This window comes from Tupaia chinensis, unplaced genomic scaffold (genome assembly GCF_000334495.1).
Source record: "Tupaia chinensis unplaced genomic scaffold, TupChi_1.0 Scaffold000081_1, whole genome shotgun sequence".
Taxonomy (NCBI): Eukaryota; Metazoa; Chordata; class Mammalia; order Scandentia; family Tupaiidae; genus Tupaia; species Tupaia belangeri.
The window spans coordinates 5,020,846-5,038,934 of NW_006159542.1; the positions used below are offsets into that span (position 1 = coordinate 5,020,846).

General features: G+C 48.5%; 1 protein-coding gene across 1 annotated transcript in view; it reads left to right on the forward strand.

Moving 5' to 3' along the window:
* Positions 1-359: 359 nt before the first annotated feature.
* Positions 360-18,089, forward strand: part of ZNF618 (zinc finger protein 618) — a 120,451-nt gene continuing 102,721 nt past the window's right edge. The window contains exon 1 of the mRNA XM_027769358.1: positions 360-479. Within this exon, the coding sequence (XP_027625159.1) occupies positions 360-479 (120 nt within the window). The remainder of the gene's footprint in view (positions 480-18,089) is intronic.

The window sequence follows — 18,089 nt, forward strand, 5'->3', positions numbered from 1 at the left end:
TGTGTGAGAGAGAGAGAGAGAGAGAGAGAGAGAGAGAGATGGAGACCCCCGACAGGGTTTGCCCCTCTGCAATCCTCCCCTCAGCCAGCTGGGATCACGGGCGTCCAGGTGTGCCCAGCATATTCAAGTCAATTAGGAATCAAACACCTGGCCTTTCCATACGGCTCCTATACCCTCCAGCAGCGTCCCACCTCCTGCACCATATGGCAGGGCTAGGTGAAGATAGGCATTTCTTGACAGGTTCTCACCACGCCATGATTTCCCTGCCTCACCTTTTCAGTTAGTGTGTATTTCCCTGCCCAGCTGTTTAGGGTGGTCTGGGACCCAAACCCAGGCCTGGCATGTGGCTCTAGCATCGCATGGCGGTACCCTACTGCTTCTGCCACCATGGCAAGGCCATCTTCAGTTTTGGAGTCCGGATGCCTCCAGAGAACTTTGATCTCCCCCAACTGTACTTCAGTATGACTCAGGAAGTGGGGGTCAGAAGAGCTTTAGGTTTTTCCTTTTAATGCCCCTTTTTTTGGTTACTGAATCTGGATAGGAACTGTGATGGGTGGTTGTTGAGGCTGGATTGCCTCTTGGAACCTCTGCCTCCCCTCCCAGCTGCTCATGTCTCAGGGAGTCCGACCCCAGGAACAGTGTCTCCCCTCTCACCCTTCTGTCTGCTTTGCTGAAGAACAGAGGGAGGGCCAGGTGGATACACTCTGGGCTGAACTAGTCCTTGCTGCACTTTGCTGCCATATGAGCCAGTGATTGCTCATCCTTTCCCGGAAGTTGGCAAATAGATCTTTTCATTGAAATCCTTTGGGGCTGGCAGGTGGTACAGTGGTTAAGGCACTGGACTCCCTCATAGTAGACCACGGTTCAAGTCTTGGACCTGGCGGCTTGCCTTCTCACTTTCCCTTTCTTTCTCTCTCTCTCTCTGTCTCTCTCTGGTCATATTTAAAAAAATAATAACAAATAAAATAAATAAAGGGGACACTTTTCTAAAAAAATTAAATAAATAAAAATAAATGTTTTGTTCTTAAATACATAGCACAGAGTTGTCCAATACAAATACAATGCAAGCTCCAAATGTGGCTTTACATTTTTTAGTAGCTGCATTAAAAAAGGAAAAAGAGGGGCCGGCAGGTGATGTGGTGGTTAAGGGTGCCAGACTCCCACATGGCCGACCATGGTTTGAGTCCTGGACCTAGTGGCTTGCTTTCTAACTTTTCCGCTCTCTTTCTCTCTCTCTCTCTCTTTCCATCTTTGGTCAAATTTAAATGAATAAATGAGTAAATAAAGTTAAATAAAATAATTATTTAAAAAAAAAAAGGAAAAAGATGGCCAGCAGGTGGTGTGAAGGTTCAGGTGCGGGATTCCACATGACTGACTGTATGGTTTGAGGTCCTGTACCCAGCGGCTTGAAAATCATGCTGGGCATGTGTGCGTGCATGCTTAAAATCCTAAGAAGAGAATGGAGAATGGATTGCAGTGTGGCTATCCCAGGGGTGATTTCTTACTTTCTCACTCTGTCTCTGGTGAGCACATATGCCTGATAGCAAAAAATTGGAAAAAAAAAAAGAAACAGGTGAAATGAATCTTAATAACATTTTATTTAATCCAGTGTCTCCAAACTGTTATCCATTTAACATGTCATCATAATAAAAATTCTTGGGAACCAGCAGTTAGTGTAATGGCTATGTCGCTGGACTCCCACATAGTCGACCACAGTTCATGTCCCGGACCCGGTGGCTTAAAACTCACGCCGGGCACGTGTGTGTGAGTGCCCAAGATCCCGAGAGGAGAATGGAAGAGAAGGGATTGCAGCGTGACCATCCCCCCTGGGGGGTGATTTCTCACTTTCTGTCTCTATGTCTCTCTCTGTCTGTCTGGCGAGCGCACGCGCCCTATAGCGAAAACCTCTCAAAAAAAAAAATTCTTAAGGTACTGTACCTTTTTCACTTTGTACGAGTCTGAAGTCCGTGTGCATTTTCCGTGTAACAGCACCCCTCTGTCTGGATTAGCCATGTTTTAAATGCTCAGTTGCCACATGTGGCTAGTGGCAACTGTATTAGCCAGTGCGGCTGCAACAGAGGCTCTGGAAGTGGTCTTCCACCCAGACAGCGTACAGTTCTTCAAAAGGAAGTGTTCTGTCATGCTTCTTCTCCTGGCTTCAACCTTGGTCAGCTTCTCATCTTCTCCGGACAGAATTCTCTAGGCCCTGTCCTCTTTCCAGCCCCATCTCACCCCTCCTCCCTGTGTCCTGCCAGGCTGGCCTCTTCTTCCCTCGGACAGGCCTGACATCTCCCAGCCTCTGAGCCCTCACACGTGCTGTTCTGGTTACCTGGATAGCACTCCTTTCTCTAGTCCCTCCCTTTGCCTGGCTTATGCTGAACCATTTTTCAGGTTAAGTATGTTTTCTCGGGGAGGCCTTTCCTCCTCTCCTGGTCTCCAGTCCAGACTAGATTCTGTTTCCCTGTTTGATACTGACATGGGGGAAGGACAGGTGTCTGCCTTCTCAGCACCCACCAGATGACAATGACCTAGTTAGGAGTGAGATCGTTGTGTGACATCTGTCTAATGCAGGGGCCGTGACTGCTCTGTATACTCGTGCTTATCCATGGCAGCTTGTAGAGTGGCTCAGAAAATAGGTGGTCAATAAACGAGACTCAGTCTTGTCTAGTAACTGGGCCTGTGGGACCTCTCCCCACTAGGAGTCCCAGACAGTGAGGCCAGGGTGTCAGCCCTGTGGCCAGTACTAGGTCTGCTTTGTTGTCGGCGGCGTCAGCCTCTCTCTGTCTCTCTCTTGACTGGCTTTCAGTTGCCTGTAAATTATATTTTTGGTGGCTGTTAATAAAAATATAGGGCTGGGGAAAAAAAAAAAAGACTTCTCCTAATAGAATTTTATTAAATGGCACTAGTTTAAAAATGTCTCGTAAAAAGTTAATTAATTTGGGATTTGGGGATGAAAGGCGTGATATAAATGTCAGTTATTATTATTACAATTTCAGCCTCACGCTTGTGCTCTTGATCCAGTCCCTGATCTGGAGTCCTTCTTCCTCTTCCCAGGGACTGGCGGCTCTACCGAAATGCCAGCGGCAAATTTGAGCTCTGGGGGTCCATGGGGACAGAGAGGACCTAGCCAAGTCAGGCTGCCCTGCCTTTTCATCTAGGATAATGCAAGACTTCGAGAGCTAGCGCCACGGAAAAGCCGTTGAGGGCAGGACAGTGGGGCGCTCTGGGGAGCGCCTGGCTGAGATAGCCAGGAATGTCAAGGGCACAGGCTTTGCCATCATGGAATCCTGGGATGTACTAGCTGTCGGGGGTCTCACTTTACAGAGAGGGAAACTGAGTTCGAAGAGGGGCTGTGGCTTGCCTAGCCCAAGGTCATGTAGCAAGTTAATTAAATTTATGGAGAAAAAGGCAGTGAATGCAATTAGTGAAGTGGGGAAACCTTTATAAAAAAAAAAAAAAAACCGGTTCAGGCAATTTATTGGTGACAAGTTAGAAACTGTTTTCCAAGGAAATGAGTCCTGGGACTTCTTGTGAGTTCACAGAGACAGACAGCCTTCCCTCTTCAAGACATCCCACCTTGGTTCCCCAGATGGCCAACCCTGTACCTGGAGGGAGGGACTTAGTCCTGACCCAGGGTGTAATTACTCAGGCGAGGTGGGGGGCCAGCTGGGATGTTAATCAGTATCACAGCCAGGGAGGGCGTATCTGTGTGCTCCGGCTTCCCCTTCTTGGAAAGAGGGTATGAAGATGCCCCTCCCAGGGATGGTGGGGCACCAGGGCTGGGAGCGTGCGTGTTTAGGCGTGGTGTAGGGGGCAGTGGGCACCGAGCTCGCACTGTCGGATTGGTCTATCCTTATGGAGCTGAGAGGCAGCCTGGAGTTGGATGTCCCAGATCCTTTCCCCAAGCCTGCTCCCTCTGCAGACTGCCCGACAGGGGTCTGCTCGTTTCTGGTGAAGGCTCACCCACCTCTACCTGCACCCTGCTCCATTCTGGACGGTTCTGGGAAAGCCAGCCTCCTGAGGTGGCTGCCTCCTGACTTCCTAACTTTCCTTGGTTCTTAGATTCTTGCTTTCTGGTATGTATGTATGTATGTATGTATTTATTTATTTATTTTTAAAGAAATACCTTCTAGCAGACCCCTTTTTAAAAATTTCTTTAATTCGTGACAGTATGTGCATGTACGAGAGGGACGAACAGAGATCCCTGGTCTGGCTCATCATGCTGCGATCCCCTTTTACCAGCCCTCCAGCCTGTCAGAATCTTGGGTGCTCATATATGCACCCAGAACATTTTTAAGCTGATCTGGGGATCTGAACCCATAGTCAGCCACGTGGCTTCCGGCACTACAGTTCTGTTTGCTACTGACCACCGCCAGACTGGGCCTCCTTGTTCTGTTTCGAGGAGCACATCGACGGCATTTCCTGGTATGGGTAGATATTGGTATTAAGGTATTTCACACGCACAGCTGAGCTCCCCCATCCCATAAGACCCCTCCCCACATGCGCATCTGAGCTCCTCTACCCCGTAGCACCCTCTCCCCACACGTGCAGCTGAGCTCCCCCATCCCATAAGACCCTCTCCTCTCCTGAGTGGGCCGTGTTCATCCAATGCCACCATTCTCTGCAGTCGCATAGACTCAGTCCCAGTGTCAGACAAGGGGCTCAGGGAAGGTTTCCAGAACAAAACAAGGACGCTAGCTCAGGCCGCTGGTCCTCCTTGACAAGGAATCTGCCCTGGGACTTTTTAGTGAATCCTTCTCCTTGGAGTGATTGGGTTTGCCCAGGGGATTTTAGGATCAGACAGAGCTAGATTTGAACTTGGACTCTTCTGCCTGGGCAAGGTACATAATCTCAGGAATTCTCAGTTTCCTCATGTGATCAGTTGGGATATAGAATTCCTGCTCCGTATCTCACCGTAGGGATTGAAACGGGAAGTGTGTACACAGTGTCGTATACCCCTGCACACACAGCCAACACTAGCACAGTGTCACCTCCTGACGTGGGGTACCCCCTTGGCCCTCCTGGATAGCAACTCTCTTGAGGTCTACCTCTTATTACCATTTAAATCCCCAAAGACCAGGGCTCAGAGGGCTTGACACCACCCTCTGCTAGCCTGTTCCGATTCCTATAGCCACATGCCACCTCTGATTATTAAATGAGAGTTGGACTGGACTGGACTGAATTGAGGGTTCTGGCCCGTGTTTTACGAGGCTCGGTGTTAGGCCCTTGGGACACCCACTGGGGCCAGGCTCTGAGGCTGGAGCAGCCCTGATGTGGGACTTTGGAGCAGATACAGGGGTTCCAGCCTTTTCGGATGTGAAAACAGCCAACGATTGTCTCAATTAGACCACGTGCTGCAGCTCTGGTGTGTTTGATAATAAATACCATTCTTATTCACCTCTCCCTCCTCCCTCCAAGGAGACCATACCTGTCCCAGTCTTTGAAGTCCTTTAAATCGAAGGCCTGGAAGACTAGGGAGAAGGGACTCCCCAACGGCCCTTTGGTTGCCATCTTGTTGCTTCAACAAAGAGCATCAGAATGGCGGCCGTGTTGCCCCCCGGTCGGTGGCAGAGCTGGGCTGATTGTGGTAGACGCTGTTGGCCTCTCCAAGAACAGAGCAGCCTCCCCCGCCCCTCATTTTTATTGGATTTCAATGAGTCTTTCTGCTCCGGGTCATACGTGCAGTGCAACCTCGTAAATGGAGCGGTGGAATGTTCGCTCCCTTTGTACTGAGGGCCTCAAGCACACTCCATCGCCATTGTCAACCCTAAATGGGGAAAACGCGGAAAACCTGGCAGAACTGATTCTCCTGGGCATTCTTGAGATTCGGAATACCGCAGCTCTGTTTAACAGACACCGTCTGCTCAGAAGGTGCATGGGCGCAGAAAAGAGACATGGCCTTTCTCACCTCTCTGATACCCGAGTGGCGTCTTCATCTGGAGATCTAAATCCTCAGGCATTTCTGTGGCATGTGTCAGGGCATTATGAAGGATTCTAGAGGGTTTCGGCCTCGCAGTCATGGGATCAGAGGAGGGTTCAGAGCAGGCAGGTGGGGATGGGAATTAGAAGGTTCCACGAGGGTTCTGGAGACCCTCTCCTCTGATTCTGAAGTTGAGATGTTTCGGATCAAAACAATCGCTTAGCCCCGTCTAAGTGGCTCAGTCTGTAGAGTACTGGATTACAGTGCTGGAAGCCACATGGCCAACTCTGGGTTTGGATCCCTGGATCAGCCTGAAAACACACTGGGTGTGCTCTGATGCCCAAGATCCTCACAAGCTGCAGGGCTGGGGAAAGTGTGACAACTCCCTGTCGAGGATGACCTCTCTCTTTTTCTCTCTTTCACATTCTTGTGCATATGCTATCATTAAAAACCAAAACCCAGGGGCCAGCAGATGGCGTAGTGGCTACTTTGCTGGACTCTCACATGACTGACTGTGGTTCGAGTCCTGGATCTAGTGAGTAGAAAATCATACTGGGCATGTGTGTGTGCGTGCCCAAGATCCTGGGAAGAGAATGGAGAAGGGATTGCAGTGTGGCCATCCCCCCTTCCCCCAGGGGTGATTTCTCACTGTCCCTCTCATTGTCTCTGTCTCTCTCTCTCCAGTCAGTGCGTGTGCCCTAAGGCAAAAAGCTCTAAAAACAACCCCCCCCATAAAACACAACAATACAAACTTAGTGGATTGAAAGGCCGGTATATTATTGCCTCAGGCCCTCCTCATAGTTGTCAGTGAGGTGCCCAGTCTATGCCTTACATCGGTCCCCGTATTTCTGAGTGCTCACGATTTGCTGGGGATTAGCTGTGCTGGGGTGAACAGGAGGGGTCCCTGACATCAGGGCAGGTCCAGAAGGCAGTGCTGGGAATAAGAGGGAGAAGGCTGTGCCCTCCTGGGACCAGGTGTGTATCCACGTTGGCTCTGTCTCTGCACTTACTGGCTTGGTAGGGGGTTGCCTGCTATTCTGCATTTTGAAACTGGAAGGTTCTGTGAGATCCTCACTTTCCCCTTCTCCTCAAAAGAGGTCACTGGCGGACAGTGGGACAGTTGATCTCTGGCCATTATCTCAGCTTCAGAATGGCAGAGGTGAAGCTTGAATGCATGCTTCCCATGGCCAGTCCAGATGTTGTGATGAGATTAAATGATGGAGAAGAAAGCCCTAAAACAGTGAGGCCCATGTTGGTGTCCATGTGGTCCAGGGGACTGTGTGGCCTTTGGTTTCTGTTGAAGCTTCCCTTCCCGGCATGGAGCCAGCTGCTGGCTATGACGAATTGTTGTATGCCTTTGGGGGAAAATCATTAGGGAAGGAGGTCTCCATTGTGGCCCTCAGTGAGGGCGGGGTCGGTGCAGGTCCTGTCACTCAAGGGGTCAGAGGCAGGAGTGGTCCTCTGAAGTGAAGAGCACCTTTCTTCCTCCCGACCATTCCTCCAGACCCATCTCCGCTGTGTGGTCTGGACGCAAGAGTTAGACGCAGTCCTTCAGGAGCATCTGGTTCTTTTGCATCTCCATGGTCTCTTCCCACTTGAATGCCTCTGCAGTGGAGGAGCTCACTACCGCAGTCAGACTCTCCCTGGAGGAGAATGTTCCCCTTCATCCCGAGCTCAGATTTCCAGCTCTGATTTCCTCTCTCTGATTTCCATTCCCAGGGGCCCTTGTGCTTCCCCTCTCTTCCGAAGCGAAGGGCGGGTTTCTGGCTCCACGCGGTCCAGCCCCGTCTGCCACCGCACTGGCTCCGCCTGGGGAAGCCCTGCCGGCCGATGTTTAAGTGTGTCACTGCCAGTAATAGTGCGAAGGCTCCAAATCGGAGGGCCTTTCTAGGATCGTCTCCCGATTAATTAGGTCAGCATCTCCAAATCAATTTCCAGCGAAGTCGCGCCGCCCGGTAGCTCTGTTCCCCACCCAGCCACACGAGGGAGTTGGCACGGGAGGCGAATCCCTGGACCCTGGCGCACTTCGGGCCTCGGCTGTACCTGGAAAAAAGTCACATTACACATCTCTTCCGCGATTACCCTGACTTTTTATTGTATCTGCCCCCCTCAAATCTTCCATTAAACCCCCGTAGATCCTGCTTCAAACAGGCAATTAGACTAACAACGTAATTATATCCCTCAATGCTAATTGTAACTGGTTTAGGGGAAAAACAAAGAGAAAGAGGCTTCAAAATCTCTGCACACTAAAAGCCGTGGTTCCAGTTTCCAGGTATTTCTCGTCCCTGTGTGTGCTGAGAGCCTTGGCCATTGGCGGCTGTGCCCTCAGCTTGCTTCTGGCCCGGACACCATGAGGATGACTTAGGCCCGCCTCTCCTCTCCTGGGCCTGCCCGGTAGGCGTGCCTTGTCCTGCCGCTCTCTGCCTTGGCTGTGTCTCTCATTGTCTCTGTCTCAGTCACTCCCCCATTAGAGCCTCTGAGCAGAGTGAGTGGGCTGGGAGGCCAAAGGCGTTGGAGGATGTGGCATTTCTTCCTGCTCTTGCTAGTGCACCGTCCTCCACACTCAGCAAGGCTTGGTGGTTCTGCGACTCCCCCTCAGGAAGGCTGAGGAGGTCTGGGCCGAGCAGGACCAGGTCCCAGGGCTAGAGCCCTGGGCCGTGGGATGAAGATGCTGTAGAGGATTGTCTCCTGCCACCCCACTTGTTCTCAGTGTTTCCTGAGTCTCTTCTTTGGGTCAGGCCTTTGTGAGCTGCCCTTGACCTTGGGAAGGAGGCTGGTCAGTAACTAAGCAAGGGGACCAGGAGGGGCTGGGGAAGAGAAGGGAAGAGGGAGTATGTATCAGAGGGACTTAACCCTGTCTGGGACAGCAGGGTGAGGGAGGAGGTTCAGTAGGGAAGGATGGGATGTCCCAGAGGTTTCCTGGCGGGAGAGAGGTCCAGGAATGTCTTGGCAGTTAGGGAGGAGAATAAGCCAGGCAGTGAGCACAAGCACAGATCCAGGGTCCCCTGGTGACAGAGACTTGGCTGTGAGGATGGCCCTGGTGGGAGCTGAGGCCGGAGTAGAGCCGGGCCCATGCCACTGCAGACGGGGGAAATGTAGTTTTCACCTGGGCAGGAAAGGGAAGTTGAGGCAGGGCCAGACTTGTGTCTTGGAGAGACCAAACAGGCTATAGGTAGATGCTTTTGGATGGGTGTGGGCTTGAATGGAGTCCGGAAGGCCTGTTAGGAAGCTTTTGAAAAAGCCGAGGCAATTTTTCATGAGTAACCACCTGCCATGATGGGCCTGGACTGGCCGTGTGACTTGAGGTAGTCACTTAACCTCTCTGAACCTCCATTCTCTCACCCGATTGAAACAAAAATAGTCACATTTACCTTTGCCTGTTGTAGAAGTCATATCAGAAATAAATTCCGTAAAGGCTCCAACTGAGTGTCTGACCCAGAGCAGGCATCGAAGCAGTATTTCTCAACTGGGATCCGGTACCAGGATGGCCTGGGGCACTTTTCCCAAAACACACATATCTGCCTCCCATCAGCTCTGGCATTTCCAGAGCAGGGAACTCAGGCCATTCTGTGTTGATGGGCCTCTTGGGCATATGGTTATTGTGGCTTTTCCCGTCTTGGAGTTGTGTCCCAGACCTTGGCCTCATGCCTCAGGGCAACAAGTGTGGTTTGGTGCCATTTTCCTATTCTCAGAAATGGGGATTCTCAGTTCGATGATAGAATGTGCCGACAGACACTTTATCCCTTTGGGCAGCTCTAAGTTGTGTTGCCTCTTTGAAGCGGGAAGTGGAGACTTGTCGTTTTTCAGATGTCGACGCACCTGGAACCTTGCTTTTTTTCTGCAGCCGGCCCTGGCTTTCATGGCACCCAGGTTGGGCCATTCGGTGCCAGGTACTCCAGCTCTGGGTTTGCCATCAGTTCTGCGGACAGGGCGTTTCATTAAAATTTCCATTAACTGTTTTTTTTCTTTTTTTAAGCCAGTGAGCAATTTATAGATTCATTAACTTTTTACTATACTTGCGAAGCCAGGAAGAGGGGAATAAAGGAAATGAAATATTTGGTCCGCAGCATTTCTCTGAAAGATGGTGGCCCTGAACGTGGAGGACAAAGAGCTGGATGAGTAGGGCTGGTCAGAAGAAGCTTAGGAGAAGGACTGGAATCTTCCAGAAGGATCCAGAACACAAACATCCTCATAAGGGACACTGTTACCCTTCCCCCCAGTACCAGGTAGCTGATCCATCCTATTGCTCAAAACTCCTGATTGTTTTTTCACCAGTGACGTCCATTTTCTGACGACAGCCTCTTATGGGGAGCTCCTCCCTTCTAGGACTCTGGGACTCTGAAGGGCTTTCCTTATATTGCGGTGCAGTCTGACTTCTGGTAGCCCTCTCACTTTGTTCCCTCTTGGAGAAGTCAGAGATGGCATGATGATGGAGTGCAGGGCTTTGGGGTCAGATACACTTGGCTACAGATACTAGCTATGTTGCTGACTGGCTGTGTGATTTCAAACAAGAGACTTCACCTCTCTGAACCTCAGTGTCTTGAGCTATAAAATCGCAGTAGTATTAGGAACTCTGGGAGGTCCCAGGAAAGTAGCAATCGTATTCTTCACTGTGTAGTTAAGTGGTGAGGATCAAACAACACAGTTCGAAAGAGTCCTGATCCACGTTGATATTCAGACTGTGCCATGCTGTTGGACTGCTCACCTCTGAACATTCTCAGTTGGATTCAGTTCCCTAAAACAGCAAATCATGTCTCCTGTGACCTCAGTTTCTCCAGTTGTAAAGTGGATGAGTAATCCCTGGTTAATGAGGGGGCTGGATGAGATCAGACGCGTTTAATGAGCCTTTTAGAGTTGTGGACATATAATTGTATCTCATTTCATGCTAGCTACTGTGGTTGCTACTGCACACAATCTAAGTACTTTACTCCAAGGCCCTTCTGTATTAAAAAGGCAGTTGACTTAAAGATTACTGCCCTCTGGGTCAGCCTGTGGCCAGGTAGTTAAGGCAGCTGGTTCCCACATAGCTCACTGCTCGTTTCCAGTCCCCAATCAGGCAACTTGAGAAACACACCACCAGGTGAAGTATGCTTACCCAAAATCCAGAAAGGAGAGGGAAATGGAAGAGAGGGCATTGTGGTGTGACCATACCCCAGGGGTGGGGTGGGGAGGAATGTGCTTTCTTGCTCTTTCTCTGTCTCTCTCTGGAAGTACGTGCACCCTCTGGCAAAAAAAAAAAAAAAAAGATTACTTCCCCCAAGAGCCCTTTAGAAGAAAAAAAATCTTAGTGCTTAGAGGGACTGTGGAGGTCATCTCGTTCAGGGCCCAGGTGGTGCTCAAGGGCCCTGAGTATAGGTCTTCCACTGCATGGTTGTGTGTCAGGCCTGTCCTCAGAACAGATAGTAGATGCATTGAGTCACAGGTACCCAATCTCAGAGTAGATGGAGCCCCAGGAAATCACCTTGTCCACCTTGTCCCAGTACCTGCCTTTATAGATGCAGAGCATGAATATTTTAAAGGATACGAGTTTTTCCTCAAAAGAAATCATGGAAAGCTAAACAGGGAAAGAAGAAAAACATTACCCATTTTTGAGCCATCTAGGGCAAGTGGCTTTTGGGGATACTGCATCTGTGTGTACCATAGATGTGTTTGTTTAGATAAAGATATATATAGATATATATAGTTTTGATTCTGTCCTTGTCAATTTAATTGGTACATTTCATATAGCTTTCCACCATTCAGGAGCAACCAATCCAGTGGCTCTGTGGGTAGGTACAGTTAACCCTTGAACAACAGGGGTTTGAACTGCACAGGTCCACTTATATGTGGATATTTTTCCAATACATGTATTGGAAAGTACAATACAGTACTGTAAATGTATTTTTGTTACACTTTTCTTATTAACATTTTTCTTGTAAAAAAACAATATACACATAATAACATAAACAATATGTGTTAATTAACTGTTTATGTTACCAGAAAGGCTTCCTGTCAACAGTAGGATATTAGCAGTCAAGTTTCGGGGGATTTCCAACTATGGGGTTAGGGGAGTCACACCTCTAACCTGTTGAAGGGTCAACTGTATTTGTTTCTATCACTGTGCATATTGATTGTCCCCAAATTCGTACTATGTATAATGTAGTGGACATCTTACACACAAAATCTTTGAATCTTTTTGTACAATACTCATAGAATTTGTTCCCTAGAGTAGAATTCCTAGGTCAAAGGATATGAAAGTTGGTGAGTCTGTTGGGACGTACCAAGTTAAAACTAGAGAATGGTGGCCCACATGCAATGGCTCTGCAGTCAAGTAAAACTAGATGTGAGGTCCTGGATTCAGATCTTAGTTCCACCTGAGCACCCTCGGTACACCCTTAATCCTGGCTGGCTGGAAGAAGGGATGAGAGGGAGGGGGAGATATCGTAGTAGAGTGGGACCTCGTCAGGAAATGCCATCATTCAGGAAATGAAATAGACAGACTTAAAAACAACAACTAGGGAAATGTGGCAGTGGATGTGGGAGCTGAGGGTACATACAGGTGCTTTGGAAATTTCTTATCTAAATCCCTTTTGCAAGAGTTGATATGTCAGTCTGCCCACCACACGGCCTCCTCATCCTTTATCTTAGCTGGGCTTGGTAGCTGCTGACTTGTTTTATTTATCCAAAGACATTGGGCCAAAACCACGAGTGGCTGGAATATTAATTTTTTCATGCCAATCCCAAAGTGTTTGTTAAGTCTTCATGATCACAGAACCCACACAGGACCCAGCAAAAGAGGGAGAAGAAAAGGGCTTGCAGATCTCAAACACATGACAACACGCATGTCATTTTACTTGGGTCTTTTGTCTTCTGTACAAGGCTGCCAACTCAATAGGCTTGCTTTCTTTCTGGGTTTTTTTTTTTTTTTTTTTGGAGAGGTTTTTGCTATAGGGTGCATGTGCTCGCCAGAAAGACAGAGGGAGACAGAGAGATAGAAAGTGAGAAATCACCTCCCAGAGGGAATGGCCATGCCGCAATCCCTTCTCCTCCATTCTCCTCTCGGGATCTTGGGCACGCACGCACACATGCCCGGCGTGAGTTTAAGCCACGGGTCCGGGACTCAAACCGCGGTCGACTACATGGGAGTTCAGCAACATAGCCATTACGCTAACTGCTGGTCCCAATTGGTTTTCCATCATCAGAAAGCACTGTATTTTGTGCACCGAAGGCATTTACCGATGAAGTCAGTCAGGAGGGGCGATCAAAGCCTAACTTGGAAGGAAGTGATGGTGGTGGCCTGGTACAGGGGAGGTCAGCGTTTGGGGTAGACTTCTGAGGACTGTCCATCATCTCTGTGTGTCTCCTTGGAACTAGCCCTATCACTTTCTATAATTTCCCAGTTCAAATTAAATGTAGACATTTCCCATTTCTGTCCCTTTGTTTGCCAACCACTGGTGTTGAAGTGGAATGACTTTTATTTTTTTTTTAGAGAGAGATTTTTGCTATAAGGTGTGTGTGCTCACTGGAGAGACAGACAGAGACAGAGACACAGAAAGCGAGAAATCATCCCCAGGAAAGATGGCCATGCTGCGGTCCCCTCTCCTCTTTCCTCCTCTAGGGATTTCGGTCATGCACGTACACGTGCCTGGTGTGAGTTTCAAGCTGATGGGTCCGGGACTCAAACTGGGACTGGCCATGTGGGCGTCCAGTGATATAAAATTCTGCCATCTGCTGGTCCAAGGTGAGCTGACTTTTTGAAATAGGTTCAGTGGCAATGGAGAAATGTTTGGGATAATAATGAAGACAATGGTAGGTATTATTTACATAGCACTTGTGCCAGGCGTGCTCTTAAGTGCCTTACATTTATAAAGTCTTATCATTTCATGATTTTATTAAGTCAGCTCATTTTATGAAAGAGTAACAAGACCTGGAATCTGGGAAAGAGAAGGAGCTTGGTATTTGTTTTGGAAGAAGACGTGGGTTTGAATCTCAGCCCTGCCAGTAACATGTTACTCTGGGCAAAGTCACTTAACCTCCACTCCCCAACTCTCCGAAGTGGAAATCATGACGATTACCTTGTGAAGAATTAAATGATGTAATGGATGTAGAAATCCCATCAGTGGCCACTAAACAAATGTATGTGGGCATTGGTGGGGTAATTATTTCTACCTCATCCCAGACTCGGGCTTCTGGAAACCTGCATCATCCTCCCTTTTAAGGATGCCGTGTGGATGCTCTCTGTGTGCTGGGCTGCCTGGTGGGCACTGGGGAATCCAGAGGCGCAGTCCCTGCCTGGGGAAGATGGATGGTCCAGCTGGGAAGACAGGTCATAAAAAGATGACGGAGTATACCAGCTGGTGATCAATATCGTCTGAATGGCCCAGGCAATAAGTGCTTTAAGAAAACAGGGGAGGGAGATCGCCCTGTGACTGGAGGGAGTAGGAATGGAGCTGTAAAGCAAGGGGGAAGGGCCTTTTCTTTCTTCCAGAATGTAGGTAAATCAAGCCTTCAGCCACAGTCAGGACCAAGAGGATCACAGGGTTGAGTCTGGGCCCATTTGCCTTTTATGGTAATCGTTCAGACAACAAGTTCCAGTGTGGGCCAGCTAGGTGGCATGATAGTTAAGGTGGCTGGAGGGCCAACTGAGCGGTTTGAGTCCTTAACACAGGGACTCGAAAAACAAACTGGCCTCATGTGCATTCCCAGCTTCCCAAGAGGAGAACGGAGGAGAAGGATTGTAGCGTGGCCATCTCTTTTCCTCTCCCTCTCTTCCTCTCTCTCTCTGTGTCTCTCTTCAGTCAGTGCATGCACCCTTTAGCAAATTAAGAAAGGAAAAAGTTCCAGTATGAACCTGGAGTGGCCTTGAAGGTGGAATGATATTCTTGGGGCCCTCGCCAGCCTAGCTGGCACCAGGCTTCGGTATCTTACAGCCTCTGTTCCTGATCCTTGAATGTGTAGTGTTCTAGGTCTGGCTGAGGGTTGCTTCTAGAGTGTCCTTTAGGGGTTTGGGTCTTCTGGGAGATGGCTTGGGGACAGTCATTCTTCCATGTGATGAGTTTACTGCCAGTAGTAGGTTCTCAGCAAGGGTGAGAAGTAAAAATATGTCAGAGGGCTGTCTGAGTGTCCTACGCGTCGGGGGCTTGGGCTGGTGGCCAGACTGCCATCGCAGGCTTTCAGATTCTTAAAGCTCTGAGGTATGATCCTATGGTAGTCCAAGACCAGAGAGTCCTTGCCTGTGAGGTTGTTGGAGTCCAGATGGGAAAGCTGGGCCCAGGTTGGCCCCTTGTGAGCTGTACAGGACGCTGTCAAGAACCTCTGCCTTTCTGGAGTTGCCTGTTCGAGCTGGTTAGCAGTTGTTTGACCTCGGCTCCATCCCTTCCCTTCTCAGCTGGGGTCTGGATTGCAAGGAACTATGATCCTAGGTGCTCTGTCTGTCTGGCCTTCAAGTAGTTCAGCCGGAAGATTGGAATGTTAGAGGAAGGGGGAGGCCTGGGACCCGTTGCCCCACTGTTCTCCGACTCTCGGGGTGTGTTCTGTGTAGGCACTTGCTCTGTGGTTCGCTCCTACCAGCAGCCCTTGCTGGACAGCCCCAGCTCCTGGTCTACCATTTTCCCCTTTATCACCCCAGGCCAAGGGGTGGTGGCAGCAGCACCCTCATATGCTAGCCCCTGGTTACCTCGGTCCCCTGCTTGACTTCCCAACTCTTTGATCACCGGTGTATTCAAATCCCTATATTAAATGGCCTCCCTTTAAAAGACCTGGAGTGACTTCTATTTTTCTGTCCCTGACCCTGAAGGATTTTCCCAAATCAGACCCCTTGGAGAGTGTGACGTGGTCTGAATGCACCTCGAATAACTACTAGCAAGCCATTAGAAGATCATAGCTGCCCCAGTGAATTCGGGGTACCGAAGTCTTTTTCCCATGCAAAGAAAAAAATTATAGACTAATTCCCAAACAATCTGGTTGTCTCGCTTTCTCAGCAGGCATCCATTGGGATGTGTAGGATTACAGTCTTTCTTTTCAAATTCATGGACCTCTCTCTTTGTATAAAAATGGGTGACTTCTTCCTTTCTAACTCAGGGAGGAACTGTTTTGATTTTGCAAAAAATCATGTAGTTGTTCTCCCCCTCCCCCTCTGGGCCTGGCTGTTGATCTTGTGATATATTTATAGAGATTGTGGTTGGCTGACCAGGAGTTATTTTGCAATAGGAATTTGCAAGATTTCTACTTTGAGTATGTGTTCCAGACTTTTCTTAAAAGAAAAAAATAAAAAAAAAACTTACTTAGAACATCTACTTTGCCCTTCTGTAATTATTTCTTTCCCAACAAAAGTAAACTATGTGCTTCACACACACACACACACACACACACACACACACACACACTTTTTCCATATGTATTTCTTTTGTTTATGGTCTTCTGTTTTTGTTTTCATTTTTGTTTTTTCCTCCAATTTCTAGCTAGGGAAACTGAGGCCCCAAGGAGAAAGGAGTTTGCCTGAATTTTAGTAAATGGTAATTACAGAGCTAAAGTTTACTACTGGTAAATTATTTTAATAAAATATATTTATACAGGTAATATTTTTAAAGAATTATTTATTTCAATTTTATTATTATTATTTTTATTTGACCAGAGAAAGAGAGAGAGAAAGTGAGAAAGCAAGCTTCCAGTTCCAGGACTTGAACTGTGATCGGCCATGTTGAGAGTTCAGCTTCTTAACCACCAAACCACCTGCTGTCTCCCATAGATATGTTTTAACATTCAGTTTATGCCTGGCACTGTGGTGAGAACGTTATGTATATCCACTGAAGAGTCCTCAGTAACTATGTGAGGTGAGTACTCTAAATATTCCCGATTCAGCCGATGCGCAAACTGAAAACCAGTGGTAAAGTGACTTACCCAGGGTCACATACCTTAGAAGTGGTAGAACCCAGGTCTGAACCCAGCCTCGCTGCCACCAGATTCTATGCTGGGAACGCCTATGCCAAATACATTCTGCTAGAGTGGTCAGATGTTTTTGGGGGGCAGCTGTGGCATGCTGGTTAAGGTGGCTGGATCCCACGTGGCTGACTGTGGTTTGAGAGCTGGACCCAGCGGCTTGAGAAACACACTGGGTACATGTGTGTGCCCAAAATCCTGAAAGGAGGGAGAGAAGGAGGAGAAGGGATTGTAGCATGGCTATTCCCATGGGAAGTGCTTTCTCATTTTCCCTCTCTGTCTCTCTGCCTGTCTCTGGCAAGCACATGGACCCCCTGGCAACATTAAAACATTTTTTTTCTGTTGTATTAATTCTTCTTACCATCAGTGGGGTCATAATGACATCATCCAGCTCAGTGGCTTGTGTAGCATTGTTTGCATTGGCTGAGGATGTCACAGACATAGCATTTCACCTCCTCAGTGGCTGGGTGATGGGGGATTTTTATTTCTATCTTATGTCAGAAGAAACCAAAGCTCAGAGATATGATGTGAATTGAACACAGACACAGAACAACACAGTGGCCTGGGCAGAATTTGAACTCAAGTCTGTCTGACTCCAGATTTCAAAATCAGAAGGCTTTTTGGTCAGTTGCTGTGGCTAGGTGGCAGTATAGCATTCCATGGGGTGAGGTCACACAGGAAGGTCCTGGGTTTGAGTCCCGGGGTGTGCCTGAATATGTCAGATATATGTGCATGTCCGGGCAGGCTGACGTTGCGGATGGGTCATGGCATCAAGACCCTGGTGGGGTTGCCTGTTTTTCCCTCTCATGGAATAAATAAGCTTTAAAAATTCTTATAAAAAAGAATTACAAAGTTTCTGAGAGGCTAGCAGTCCCAGCTTCATTGGGCAAGTGGGCAGACTGAAGGCCTGAGGTTGCCTCCTCCCCAGCAAGTCAGAGCATGGCTGGGGCTCCACGGGTCTCCTGGCTTGGGAGGCTCTTTCTCCTCCGTGGTGAGGCTGTCCAGTCATGCGAGCGTTACCTTAGCCGTGTCACGGGAGGCTCCAGCTGTTGGTTACCTTGAAGAGATTTGAGGTCCGTCTCTTCCCCTATTACCTTACTGAAAGACACCTAAGGGGTAACTTAAAATCCTGTCCCCCAATTTTGGATTCACCTAATTTGGACTTTGTAACTCTTTGTATTTATAGCAGATATTTTTCCTCCATAAAGGAAAAAAACATTTACTTCTTTATAACCCCTCCATACTTCCTGCT